Here is a 14,767-nt window from a genome sequence, read left to right on the forward strand (position 1 = left end):
TATATATATATATATATGTCGTACCTAGTAGCCAGAACGCACTTCTCAGCCTACTATGCAAATCCCGATTTGCCTAATAAGCCAAGTTTTCCTGAATTAATATATTTTCTCTATTTTTTTTCTTATGAATTGATAAAGCTACCCATTTCATTATGTATGAGGTCAATTTTTTTTATTGGAGTTAAAAATAACGTAGATATATGACCGAACCTAACCAACCCTACCTAACCTAACCTAACCTATCTTTATAGGTTAGGTTAGGTTTGGTAGCCGAAAAAGTTAGGTTAGGATAGGTTAGGTAGGTTAGGTAGTCGAAAAACAATTAATTCATGAAAACTTGGCTTATTAGGCAAATCGGACCTTGCATAGTAGGCTGAGAAGTGCGTTCTGGCTACTAGGTACGACATATATATATATATATATATATATATATATATATATATATATATATATATATATATATATATATATATATATATATATATATATATATATATATATATATATATATATATATATTAGTAGCAGTCTTTCCTGTAGACATATATTATTAAATATGACCGAAAAAGTAAGATTAATAATTCTAACACGAATTTTCTCGATCTTTCGTACGTTTCTTTTCACTGTTGGTGGTAATTCAAAAATCAATTCTCCAAAATTCATTTTTATTTCTAGTCTGACGCGACACTTGAGCGCGTTTCGTAAAACTTATTACATTTTCAAAGACTTTAGTTTACACATACACAACTGAATAGAACTTACACATCTTCGATTTGTTTATATCTACATTTGAGTGAGGTGGATGGGGTGAGGTGGTATTAATAGGGTATTAAATTCCTAAACACAAGACAGAACACGAAACAATGGGTATTGAATGGAAGTGATTGTAGAATGCCTATTGGTCCATATTTCTTGATGCTTCTATATTGGAGCGGAGTCTTGAGGTGGGTAGAATATAGTTGTGCATTAATTGGCTGTTGATTGCTGGTGTTGACTTCTTGATGTGTAATGCCTCGCAGACGTCAAGCTGCCTGCTATCGCTGTATCTATCGATGATTTCTGTGTTGTTTACTAGGATTTCTCTGGCGATGGTTTGGTTGTGGGAAGAGATTATATGTTCCTTAATGGAGCCCTGTTGCTTATGCATCGTTAAACGCCTAGAAAGAGATGTTGTTGTCTTGCCTATATACTGGGTTTTTTGGAGCTTACAGTCCCCAAGAGGGCATTTGAAGGCATAGACGACGTTGGTCTCTTTTAAAGCGTTCTGCTTTGTGTCTGGAGAGTTTCTCATGAGTAGGCTGGCCGTTTTTCTGGTTTTATAGTAAATCGTTAGTTGTATCCTCTGATTTTTGTCTGTAGGGATAACGTTTCTATTAACAATATCTTTCAGGACCCTTTCCTCCGATTTATGAGCTGTGGAAAGAAGTTCCTGTAAAATAGTCTAATAGGGGGTATAGGTGTTGTGTTAGTTGTCTCTTCAGAGGTTGCATGGCGTTTCACTTTCCTTCTTATGATGTTTTCGACGAAACCATTGGAGAAGCCGTTGTTGACTAGGACCTGCCTTACCCTACAGAGTTCTTCGTCGACTTGCTTCCATTCTGAGCTGTGGCTGAGAGCACGGTCGACATAAGCGTTAATAATACTCCTTTTGTACCTGTCTGGGCAGTCAAGATTATTTGGGAATATAAACCTGGATATGCGTATGGAAATGTCAAGACACACAAGCCTGGAAACCCACGGCGGCCAATCATCAGGCAGATAACCACACCCACGTACAGACTGGCGAAGCGACTCAACGGCCTGCTGACTCCTTATGTCCCTTGCGCCTTCAGCCTGAAGTCTCCAAAGGAATTTGTTGACTTACTGCGGGGCACACGGGCCACAGGGATAAGAGCCTCATTGGACGTAGAATCACTGTTTACCAACGTACCTGTGGACGAGACAATCGGGATGATAGCCGACAGAGTGTATCTTGATCCGGCCTGTACTCCTCTTGACATACCAGAAAATATTCTAAGGAAACTACTCCAAGCTTGTACTAAAGAGGCACACTTCTTGAGCCCGGATGGGCACATGTATAAGCAAGTAGATGGGGTCGCCATGGATTCTCCCCTAGGTGTCCTGTTTGCAAACTTCTACATGGGTACCATCGAGCAAAAAGTCTTAGTCGACATGAACTTGAAACCGGCCATATACTGCAGGTATGTTGACGACATTTTTACACAGGTACCTGATGTCAGACATCTGCAGGAGCTGAAGGAGGCATTTCAGCAGAGTTCCGTGCTGCGTTTCACTTACGAGATGGAAAAGGATGGGAAGCTGCCCTTTCTAGATGTAACAGTCATGGAAAAGAGCGGAGGTTTTCACACTGCAGTCTACACTAAGGAAACGAACATAGGAATGTGCCTAAATGCCAACAGCGACTGCCCAGACAGGTACAAGAGGAGTGTTGTTAACGCTTATGTCGACCGTGCTCTCAGCCACAGCTCAGAATGGAAGCAAGTCGACGAAGAACTCTGTAGGGTAAGGCAGGTCCTAGTCAACAACGGCTTCTCCAATGGTTTCGTCGAAGACATCATAAGAAGGAAAGTGAAACGCCATGCAACCTCTGAAGAGACAACTAACACAACACCTATACCCCATATTAGACTATTTTACAGGAACTTCTTTTCCACAGCTCATAAAACGGAGGAAAGGGTCCTGAAAGATATTGTTAATAGAAACGTTATCCATACAGACAAAAATCAGAGGATACAACTGACGATTTACTATAAAACCAGAAAAACGGCCAGCCTACTCATGAGAAACTCTCCAGACACAAAGCAGAACGCTTTAAAAGAGACCAACATCGTCTATGCCTTCAAATACCCTCTTGGGGACTGTAAGCTCCAAAAAACCCAGTATATAGGCAAGACAACAACATCTCTTTCTAGGCGTTTAACGATGCATAAGCAACAGGGCTCCATTAAGGAACATATAATCTCTTCCCACAACCAAACCATCGCCAGAGAAATCCTAGTAAACAACACAGAAATCATCGATAGATACAGCGATAGCAGGCGGCTTGACGTCTGCGAGGCACTACACATCAAGAAGTCAACACCAGCAATCAACAGCCAATTAATGCACAACTATATTCTACCCACCTCAAGACTCCGCTCCAATATAGAAGCATCAAGAAATATGGACCAATAGGCTTTCTACAATCACTTCCATTCAATACCCATTGTTTCGTGTTCTGTCTTGTGTTTAGGAATTTAATACCCTATTAATACCACCTCACCCCATCCACCTCACTCAAATGTAGATATAAACAAATCGAAGATGTGTAAGTTCTATTCAGTTGTGTATGTGTAAACTAAAGTCTTTGAAAATGTAATAAGTTTTACGTAACGCGCACAAGTGTCGCGTCAGACTAGAAATAAAAATGAATTTTGGAGAATTGATTTTTGAATTACCACCAACAGTGAAAAGAAACGTACGAAAGATCGAGAAAATTCGTGTTAGAATTATTAATCTTACTTTTTCGGTCATATTTAATAATATATATATATATATATATATATATATATATATATATATATATATATATATATATATATATATATATATTTATATATATATATATATATATATATATATATAGAGGTACAATTTAGTAGTGGTAGGCATCCATCAGTCTCAGGAGACTATGGAGTTGCGCTCTTGTTGTCGGTCTGGAGTTGCCTCTCCAGACGTGCAAAGCCAGGGTAAGTTGATACGGGAGAGAAGCTGTCACCCATGCAGCAGGTTCCCCTTATCCACAGTGCTGAAGTCTCTAAAGGAAAGGCAAACTCCAATATGATTGGTTCTTGGTTCCAGCGCTGTCGCAGGAACTGTCAGAACGAGGTTGAAGGCAACAACGAACTGCCCAAGGGGCTCCAGCTCCGGAGTTTTACTCGAAGTTGGTAAAAGAAGGCACAGGGATTCCAAACCCGGTGACCGCCGTGGTTGGATCCTGTGTAGAACCACCCCAACAAGGGCAAGAATGACCCCAGCCTTCTGAAGCAGAGCTTGGGCAGCACTATGTCCAGGAGGTGGACGTCTGAAACCTGCACCTACAGGTTCCAGACAGAGATCGTCACAGCCCCCTTTCACCCGAGGCCGGTTTACATAGTGTGACTAATAATAGTTGTCTAGTCCTGCTTAACTATGCTTCTCTTGACAGGAGAAATTGTGCAGAAAGTTGATGCCTTTGTTTCATCCCATAAGTCTGCTTGTGTGTGGGGGGAGGGGGGAAGGGAGGGGGGAGGGAATATACCTGAAGCCTGCATCTCCACACTATTAGTATTGACGCCTTTTTGTCCTCCCACAGCTTGCCTGCCTGGGACATTTGGAGAAAAATGCCAGCTGAGGTGTGACTTTGCCACACTGGGATTTGCCACCACAAGGGAAGGAGACTGTCATGGCCTTGTCATCTGTCTTCCTGAGCCATACGGCTGCTCTTGTGCTCCGGGCTACACATACCTTGAAACATATGATGGCAACACCAACCCCATCTGTACACGAGGTGAGTTAACTTGCAAATATGCCCCTTTAGATTGTACCTTAGATGATTTCGGGCACAGACTGACATTGTCGGACAAAGACTGATAAAGAAAAGGACATTGGACTCAGAATCCACCACTCAATGAAAGTTGCACAGCAGGTAGAAGCAGCAGTCAGAAAAGGTAACCAAACTCTTGGAATAATCATGTGAATCTTTGACTTTAAGCATCAAGATCATTTTCACCACAGAGCACCTACTAGCAATGCCACCTCTGACCAGCTTTGGTTTCCGCCATCACACCAGACTGGCTTAACCTTCAACTGCTAACTGTGACCTGACTCTGCCGTCATCTGAACTCACCTTACAGCTCACACTGTTTAACACGGGTGTTTAACAGGGTGGTACGTGAACAAGGGGACACAGGTGGAAACTGAGTACCCCAAATGAGCCTCGGGAACGTTAGAAAGAACTTTTTCAGTGTCAAAGTAGTTAACAGATGGAATGCATTAAGCAGTGATGTGGTGGAGGCTGACTCCATACACAGTTTCAAATGAATGTAGATATGATAGAGCCCAGTAGGCTCAGAAATCTGTACACCAGTTGAATGACAGTTGAGAGGCAGGACCAAAGAGCCAGAGCTCAACCCCCACAAGCACAGCTAGGTGAGCACAATTAGGTGAGTACTAGTTGATTGACAGTTGAGAGGCGGGACCAAAGAGTCAAAGCTCAACCCCGCAAGCACAACTAGGTGAGTACAACTCACCTAGTTGAGTTGGTAGTCATGATGCCATCATACCACACAACAACCATCGCTGTAACCATATTATGCATATATTTATGCTGTTTAATACTGTTAATATTTTGTGTGCTGACTGTTTCTTCTGTCCTGATATTTAAGAAAGTTTAGACAATTTACCTGAATTTTACTTGAGGGCCACTAACACTAGTAGCCTCAACGAGGACAGGAAGCTGGCGGCTCGTCAAAGGGCCACCCATTTTCCTTCATGATCTTTTCCAGTTGTACTTTAGAATGTAACAGTATTAGCATTTATGGCTTCGGCGGGGAGGCGGTTATATAGGTTTATAATCATGTGGATGAAAAAGTCTCTCCTGTTCTCTGTCTTACATTGAGATTTGTTGAGGCTTGAAACCGTTGCTCCTTGTTTGTGTTATATTTGACCTTTTGAAGAAATTCTCTGGATCAACATCCCCAACGTGTTCAGTGTTTTACGTTTCAGTGAGATCCGCCCTGTCATGCCTGGTTTACAGTGTTGTTAGGCCTGTGGTCCTCAACTGTTCCTAATACGAGAGATGATTTATATCTGGAATGACTTCCATTGCCCTTTCATTTCTCCAGAGCAGCTATGTCCGTCTGAAGATGAGGGGGCCAGATTCATAAAGCAGTTACGCAAGCACTTACGAACCTGAACATTTTTTCTCAATCTTTAGCGGCTTTGTTTATAAGTATTAAACAGTCAATGAGCTCCGAGACACCAGGAGGCTGTTTACAACAATAAAAACAGTTGATTTGAGAGGTTTTCATGCTTGTAAACTGTTTAAGAAATGAAACCAAAGCCGTCAAAGATTGAGGAAAGATGTACACGTTCGTAAATACTTGCGTAACTGCTTCGTGAATCTGGCCCGAGGTCTCCATGATTGGAAACAGTGGGGCGCACAAGAGATTTATACAGTTGAATCACTACCTTCTTTTCCTTAGTCTTAGACTTGTATACAAAATTTATCCATTATTCATGTTTAAGTAAGTTTATTGAGGTAATGAAATACATCTCAAAAGAACAGAGCAGTTTAGGTTATTTCTGCCCTCGTCTATTTAAGGACCCCCAAGGAGTTCACAAATCCATACAGTACATAAATATTAATCATACAGTGAGTCCTCGCTTGTACGAACTACAGTATATGGAGTGAGGTCGATTTGTTCCATCGCGGAATTCGTCCTACCCATCAGCCCCGGGGCTACTCCTGCCCTCGATGTGAAAAGAACAGAGGTCCTACAACCACTATAAACAACAACAAAAATTAAAGAAAATCTATTTATGTATTTATCATTTAGACAATGGAATGATAGAACAATCATTCGTGAACAATTCCATATCAAAATCATAACCGTGACAAAAAATATTGGACAGGATTTGGCCATTTGGACAAAAATATTTGAACAAATTATTTACAATTATTATTTATTATTTAAAAATTATAAACAGCTCTATTTTATGTCAGCTCAACAACTCAACATATTAAGTCCCTGCCAGTTTGGATTCCGTTCCCAAAAGAGTACCAATCTTTGTCTGCTTAATATAATCTACACAGCCCTTGACAAAAATGAGTTCCCAATTTGCTTCTTCATTGCCCTGAGAAAGGTCTTCAGTGCTGTAAACCATAACTACCTCTTACTTAAACTTCACCACTATGGTATAGCCAATGCTGAGAACTATATTCACTCCTATCTCTGTGACAGACACCAATATGTAGCCATCAATAACATAACCTTCCCAACTCTACCAATAACAGTAGGACTGCCACACAGAAGCATCTTAGGACCTCTCCTATTTCTTAAACACATCAATGATTTGCCAAATGTTTCTAACATTCTTAAACCTACACTATTTGCTGACGATACTTCCTTCATCTATTCTGACCCCAAACCCCCAACACACTAATTAATATTGTAAATAATGAAATAAAATAAGTCCACTCAAGGATGTCAACCAACAAACTCACACTAAACATTGAAAAGACCTACTTTATTTTATTTGGTAATATATCATCAAATTAAATTCAACTTCATTTAGACAATGTTAACATTATCAATAAAAATGAGGGGCCTCTTTAAGCCAAAATGGCTGATGGAAATGGATGTTTGGTTTTATCTTTATTGTTTGTTACAGAATGCCCACCTGGAACATTTGGTGTTAACTGTAGTGAGACCTGTAGCAAGTGCAGGAGTAATATATGTGACCGCTTCACTGGTACCTGCAGCTGTCAAAACAGTAACTGTGGTGGAGGTGAGTATTACTTAAACATGTGTTGGTTCTACTAGAGGGAAGTGATCCATGGACTAGTGATGGCTGCACTAGAGAGAAGTGTTGACTGTACTAGAGCTGTCCAACTAAATACCCAAAGCTTCCTAGCATTATATAGGTAATGAAGACATATATTTATTCACTAAAAATGTTGGTGCTCAATGTAGAAAAAGAAAAACATATTTTTGCTCTAAAATAATATAATTTTAAACGAAATTAAACGAAACTAAGAGTCAGGTGATTCCATAAGTAGTCGACGATCCAAGCAACTATGTTGTGGAGGGACTTACCCATATTATTGCCTGGAAGTTAGGTTAGGTACAGGAGGCTGATATACCAGCAAACACACTTCAGGCAACAATATATCTTGGATAAGTCGCTCCACAACATTGTCATTTGGATCATCGACTTCCTATGGCGTCACCTGTCACTTAGTTTTGTCTAATTTCATATAAAATTATATTATTTCAGAGTAACAATATGTTTTTTTCATGTTCTAAACTCAGTGTCAATATTGTATTGAGTAAATATATCGTATTTCTTCATTACATACATAATGCTAGGAAGCTTTGGTAACTTTGGGTAATAAGACGTTCTCAACCAAAAGGAAGTGTTCCTTGAGCTGGTGTTGGCTGCCCTAGGAGTGTTGCCTGGCTCTGGCAGCAGGGTGGATGCACCACTCGGCTGTGGGAGTGCCTGCTTGGCTGGGTGTGTTATCCAGCTCTGACGCAAAGAAGTCCCTTTCCTCCATGGAAGTAATTGGCCGTCCAGATGGGTTCTTGAATCATCCACACATGTTTTCTGTCGAAATCCCCTTCGGCTCCATGGAGCTATACCGGGCTGGTGTGTATATATTAAACCGTGGCAACAGTCAATCGATGGAGTTCTAGGCCTACCGGGGATCAGAGCCAGAGCCTAGCACTCTCAGAGAGGCACGAGGAGCAATGGCCTATTGACACCCCCCAATGTAACTGGAAGTAGGTTATGTATGCCATCTACCAGGTCAGACACCCAGAAATGTAGGAATTCCAAAACAAACTACAGCTGGTAAAAAATTGTAATCCGAAAGCTGAACTAGCAAGCAGAACTCCCCAATCGAAAACAAGTAAACAAGCATGACGTAACGACAGCCGTCGCGACTGTCTGCACAACTCCTCCCTCCCAGGGAGGGGGAAGGGGGGGGGCCAGACCTCACGCACCGGCTGCGCAACCTCAGTTCACAGGCTGATGTGTTGGTGGCGGTTGATCGACTCTGGCTCCATCCTTTTGAGCAGTGCTGCATAGTGGTGTTGTTATTCTGTGTTGATGGTGTGCGATCCAGGAGTAGCACAAGAGTACTGGGGCTGCATGCACCTTGGAACACCTTCCCTAGGTGCCATGTAAGTACTGCCCTTGAGGTTTAGTCCATAGGGAGACTACCTCCGCGTGGTTCTGTTGCTGCTTGGTGATTACCCGCCCTTGGGGTTTCAGCTGGGATGGTTCTTACTCCTGTTTGACCTTGAGTAGGAGGTAGTATCGTCGCCGGCAGCTGCACAAGGTACTGTGCAGCTGCCTGATATACGCATAGCGACCGGTTATGTTTCCCCCTGGAGAAGTTGTGCTTTTGCAGGGTTTTTCTTTTTTGTTTTGTTTTTCCTGGTGGAGGTCTGCCTGGTATGGCTGTAGGACCACTTGTATGATTTTGGTGGCCCTCCGCTAGGTCCCGGTGCTTGCACAAGCTGCATAGGTTCAGCTTTTAGTTTGTTTGCTTCGTAGCTTTGGGTAAACGGTTAGCAGTACCTAGCCTGGTCTTCCCGTAGCAGTCAGCCTAAGAGCCCTGGAAACCCCCATCGGGGCTCATTGGTCCGATGGAGGAGACCTCTGAGTCCCACCTCGCTACATGCGAGTTTGAAGGTTGCTCTGTCCTCTTGTCCCCCCGCTTTGATTATAGGGACCCCGGACCCCGGGGGTGTTAGTAGCCTCGACTTTTGGTTTTGGCCGCGCCTCTTTGTCCTTTCCCTACTGTGGTTCATCCTGTCCCCAACCCCACACATCCCGGCTCCCAAACGTCTGAGGGTTTCGGAGTCGGGGCAGGGTTTTCTTGGTGGCGAGACTCTGGCGACTTCGGGGACTGTCCCTTTCGGTTCGGTTTCGGAGGCATTTGACCCTGTTCCTCTTGCTGAGGCTTTTGGGTCGTGCCAAAGGGCCCCCTTCATCCCTGCTTTTTCAGTGGACTCTGCCTTTTCTCCAGAGGCAGAAGGTTTGGAGGACTGCTCGGCACCGGGTCCTGACGAGGAGGATCCCGGGGCTGAGGAGGAACTGACTTGGGGGGGGGGCTTGGGCCCCGTTTGACCCCACTTGGGTGTTGGTACCCTCGGCGCGGGGTTTGTTGTTACAGGGGGAGGGGGTTTTCCTTTCCCCTCCTTCTGTACAAGTTTGATATGATTTCGACTCCTCCCGGGTTCGGATCCGGGTTCTCTTGGGTTCCTTGGTTCCCTCCTTCCAGAGGTTTTCAGCCTCCCGCCGAGGGAGGTGCGGGAGGCCCTTGTGGCTTACCTCTTGCGAGACCCGGATTACGTCTCGCTAATGGATCCTTCTTTTGAGTTTGACTTTTCTTTTCCTTACTGGGTGCGTTACGAGGTGCTGAAGTCTTCCTGGCCTGCAGACTGTCCTTTCTTTTTGTTGGGGTCGTCGACGGACCTCAAGGGCAAGAATAACATCAAGCAATGAAACCCTCAACTGGGAGTGAGATTTGAACGACCCAGGGAAGGAAACCCTGACCCACAAGGGAAGTACTTACCGGGCACCTAGGGAAGATAGCCCTAGGTGCCTGCACCCCAGTGCACTAAAAGAACACCTGGCCACCACACCACACTATTCTGGCAAAGCCTAACACACCAAAGCAAGTCAAGAAACGAGGCCAGGGAGGACGTCTTAATACCGACACATCAGTCTACGAACTGGAGATAAAGCGGCCGGCTCGCCTGAGCAGGGTCCCCCCCTCCTCCCTGTCGAGGAAAGGGGGGGGGGGGCGCACTAACGGATTACAATTTGTAATCCAACTAGCGCACGAACGGGCGCGCTAGTTGGATTACAATTTGCTTGTTTTCTTGTTTACTTTTGGGGGAGTTCTTTGGCCCTGTTCGGACGTAGGGTGCATATTTCGCCAGTTAGAGGATTGTTTTGGTTCGCCTACCTTTCTGGGTGCCTTTCCCTGGTTGATGACAAACAAAAATGTAGTGCTCATATTGCCATTGTTCCCCTCTGAGTGGACCAGTTTCTGGCGCTGGTCTCCGGCAAGTCCACAGAACTCCAAGGACTGATGACACTAAACTAATATGGCATATGTAAGTTTGATAGCTTCAGGGAGCCGACGGGGCTCCCCACAGAAAACTGGCATTTATTTCCTGTGTGTCTTCACAGTGCCACACACTCCCGTGTTATGTTCAAGCAAGAACTTCGTTAGCAAGGGGCTCATATAATAGTCAGTGTACAGAATGTGCACTTTGTTCAGCAGTGGCTCCATGGCCATCTTCACTACACTGCCAGAAAACCCATGAGGATCTTGAGAGAGTATGTTTGTGTCTGTACCGGAATATAACATATCCATCACCATTCCAGTTTCACAGTCACACATTACAAAGAATTCGTGGTCAAAACGATGACGTTTTGAGGCATCGAGAGGAGGAGGAGGAGGAGAGGTAAGGAACAGAGCCCACAGGGTCATGTGTGACCGCACAGAGAACCAGCCAGAGAAGAAGGAACAGTTCTCACCTGAGCGCTCTCAAGATCGCTGCCTGGATAGATACTGAACTGATCGTACAGCATCAACTATTACAAGTCTTCACAGACATTCATTACTAGGTACTTTAACAATTCTCAGAATAGCTAATATCTCGCTCTATATAATATAATTTATAATTAACACAAAAGTTTTCTAGCTCTGTGACCAACAAGGATATTCCTACGACTGGCAGGGAAGACGGAAACAAAAACATATCAGGGATATGAAATGCCTTGAATAAAAGTAACTTAATTAAATATCCCTCTTACATAATCCAATCCTATCAATTAATGTATAAATATTTATTTAAGAATGCAAATTGACCTCTGGCTTCCAATTAAGAACCCAGGGTCGTAACAACCCCATACACAAAATGTATTAAAGGGTTTTCTAAAATGTGTTTCACTTTAGCATATTATTATACAGTAATAGTAACGACTTCCATTTTTTCTTTTTTTGCAAATAAATTATCATGTTATTTATGCTCATTGCTTCCTTGTTAAGTACTTCATTATCACTGTAACTTAGCTGAACAAATATTGGGGTTTGGTTCCTGAATTCATTGTATTCCTCTGTTACCCTTACACCAATACCCACGGGATGGGCATGGGGAGCTTAAATAAATGAACCAATCATCATAATAATTACCTGTCTTATATAACCATCATGTTACCTGGCAATCGTACTCCCACAGCTCCAGTGCTCTCGGAAGTGTCTGCCAGTGGCCTGCGCCGTCAGCTGAACATTAACTGGAAATCGGTGGAAGGTGAACTGTACTTTGTTACTTACCAGGTGAGTGAATTGGTTTGTGTATGTGTTCGTACCGTAGGGTTTCGGGGTTCAAGGGGAGTCCAGGTGGAGCTTTCGGGCTCCTTTTGAGCCTGCTTGGGCCCTTGTGTCCTCTGCACAGGATCTGCTTTTGCAGGGAAGGGAATTTTCGTATCCTCCTTCCCTTTGAGTTTTAGTGGCCTCCTCCTAGGATTTATTTCTGGGTGCCTTTGGGCCCCATTGATTCGTCTTTCCGGAGGTTTTCTTCCTCTTGTTATTCTCCTGCAATAGTTCGGGAGGCCCTTGGTGCTCCGAGGGCGCTTTTTCCTGCACGACCCAACTTATGCCTCGGTGATGGATCCGACCTCTTTTTAGTTCAGTTGTTCCGCAATTATTGGATGCATTATGAGGTTCCGGAGTCGTCCTGGCCGGCGGACTATTCATTTATTCGCTGGGAGCTTTGCTTAGGTTTGTCAGCAAGCACTGTTGGCTCTGTCTTTGGACAGGACTTGGGCCATATCCCTTCTTTCAGCTTTGCCGTTCTGTCTTTGTTGTTCAAGGAGGACAGTGTTGTTCTGTTTTTGTCGGCTGCTTCCACGAGTGGCTGTCCTATTTCTGATTTGTTGTGTGTCCAAGGAAGGTCTGTCTCGGCCTTCTCGGAAGAGTAGGCTAGTAGTGTCGATTCTGGGTCGGCGGAGGGGGGAGGTCTCGATGCCGTTCACTTTGTCTGGTCAGCACGGTGCTCGCTTTACACAGAAGTCTGGCATTTCAGGTTCTCGACGGCCCTTTCACGGGTTGCCAATTTGACTGGGCAATATGGAGAAGGCTGGCTCTGTTTGCTCATGCCTGGTCCAACGATTTGTGGGCTTTTCTGGTCGTGTCCAAACGACCACGTCTCACGGCCTTCAGTGGAAGTGGACTGCCATTCCTCCTTCGGGAGAATCGGGTCTTCTAGAGCCAGCCTTGTCTTCTTTCATCCAACTGGTCGGCTTCGAGTGGGCTTGCTTAAACGTGGTCAACTCATCCTCGTCTCTTCTGTGAGGTGCCCACTGGTATCTGGTCTCGAACCAGGACTGCCAGGGGTCTCCGATATGTTCTGGCCTTGTCTCATCAGTATTGGTTGATTCCTTGCCCCTCCTTTCCAATAACCAAGTGACCCAAGCCTGGCTCGTTCTCAACCCAGGCACTTAGATGATTTCATTGGACCTCAAGGACAATTATCGGCATGTCCCTATTCATCTGAGGTTCAGGGATTGCTTCGGTTTCATTGTGGAGCACCATGTTTACCTCGTTCACTGTCTTCCTTTTGGGCTGAACCTGACACATCGGGTTTTTATTTGCTTGACTCAGGTTGTACTCGCCTCGTTGGGCCACTATAACTAGTGGGTTATAGTGGCCAGTCTTTGTCTGCTTGGTCTGTGGGGTCTTGGCCTACCTCGACAACTGGTTGGTTTGGGCTCTCAACCAGTCTGCTTGTCTGCTAGCTAGGGATCTGGTTCTATCGCATCTCACAGGGTTCGGATTCCTGGTGAACTGGAAGAAGTCCCAGTTCATTTCATTCCAGGTTCGGACTAGGTTGGGTCTAGTTTGGGATTCTCGAATGGCCTTGCTTTCTCTTCCCCCCCCCCCCCCTCCCCTGAGGCCTTACTTCTGCTACAGTCTTGCTGCCAGCTGCTGCTGTGGAGGTCCCAGGGGACTCGGCGATTGCTCAAGCAGCAGTGTGGGAACCTGCACTTTGCCCCTCTGGTTTTTCCATTGGGCAGGGTTTGGCTCTGGAGGCTGTTCTGGTTTCTCGGGTTGTCCCCCTTTTGTCGCTTGCACGACAGATGGGTCTGTCCCCCGGTGTCCCTGTGCATGTTGCTATGTCACCAGCCTCCTCTTTGGGTTTTGGGGGTTCGGTACCATGGCACCTTCCCCTTCTCTTGCTCGATATTTTCACGGACTCCTCGGTGCTCGATTGGGGCTTTGTGACCTGTGCTCATCAGTCTGGCCAGGGGTGTTGGGGTCACAATCCTTTCATCGAGCTCACAGCATCTTGCTGGAGTTTGTCGCGGTGTAGCAGGCACTGCAGCGGGTTCGGATTCCTTGGGGCTCAGTGATCCGACTCCATTCGGCCTGTTTCCCCATGGTTCACTGTCTCATCCGTGGGGGGGGGGGGTTAGGGTTCTTTTCAGTCCGCACCTCTTTGGAGCTGGTTACTTCGGGTTGCTTTTCTGCTGAGTTCTCGGGGTTTTGCTCTCTGCGCTGTTCGCATTCAGAGGATGTTCAACGTTCTGGCGGACGGCCTGTCTCACTTCATTTTACTTTCCACAGAGTGGACGGTCGACACCGAGTTGGCTTTGCTGGATATAAGGACGCCCAGATGTGGATCTCTTCGAGTCGGCTTGGTCTCTGCGTCTTCCTCTGTATGTGGCGCCGTTCCCTGATTACGAGGAGTTTGCGTTGGACGGTTTCAGCTGGACTGGTAGAGATGGGGGTTCTTATAGGTCTTTCCTCCAGTCCGGCTATTCCTCGAGGCCCTGACTAGATTGGAATCTTACAGAGGGATAGTGATTCTTTTGGCCCCATGGTGGCCGGCCCAACCTTGGTTTCAGGCGCTGCTTGCTCAGTGTCCGAACCCGGGTGTTTTTCCCGTGGCTCTGCCTTTATCAGCAGGTCGAAAGGGTC

The 14,767-nt window shown here is 45.0% G+C and overlaps 1 protein-coding gene across 8 annotated transcripts in view; it reads left to right on the plus strand.

Annotated features, from left to right (window-relative positions):
- LOC123761307 (uncharacterized) overlaps positions 1-14,767 on the plus strand; it is a 183,572-nt gene that overhangs the window by 40,614 nt on the left and 128,191 nt on the right. For all 8 annotated transcript variants that reach the window (XM_069328914.1, XM_069328913.1, XM_069328915.1 and 5 more), the window contains exons 11-13: positions 4,355-4,549; positions 7,435-7,551; positions 12,027-12,124. In XM_069328914.1, coding sequence (XP_069185015.1) covers positions 4,355-4,549; positions 7,435-7,551; positions 12,027-12,124 — 410 coding nt within the window. The remainder of the gene's footprint in view (positions 1-4,354; positions 4,550-7,434; positions 7,552-12,026; positions 12,125-14,767) is intronic.

The sequence above is a fragment of the Procambarus clarkii genome, chromosome 22 (genome assembly GCF_040958095.1).
Source record: "Procambarus clarkii isolate CNS0578487 chromosome 22, FALCON_Pclarkii_2.0, whole genome shotgun sequence".
Classification (NCBI taxonomy): Eukaryota; Metazoa; Arthropoda; class Malacostraca; order Decapoda; family Cambaridae; genus Procambarus; species Procambarus clarkii.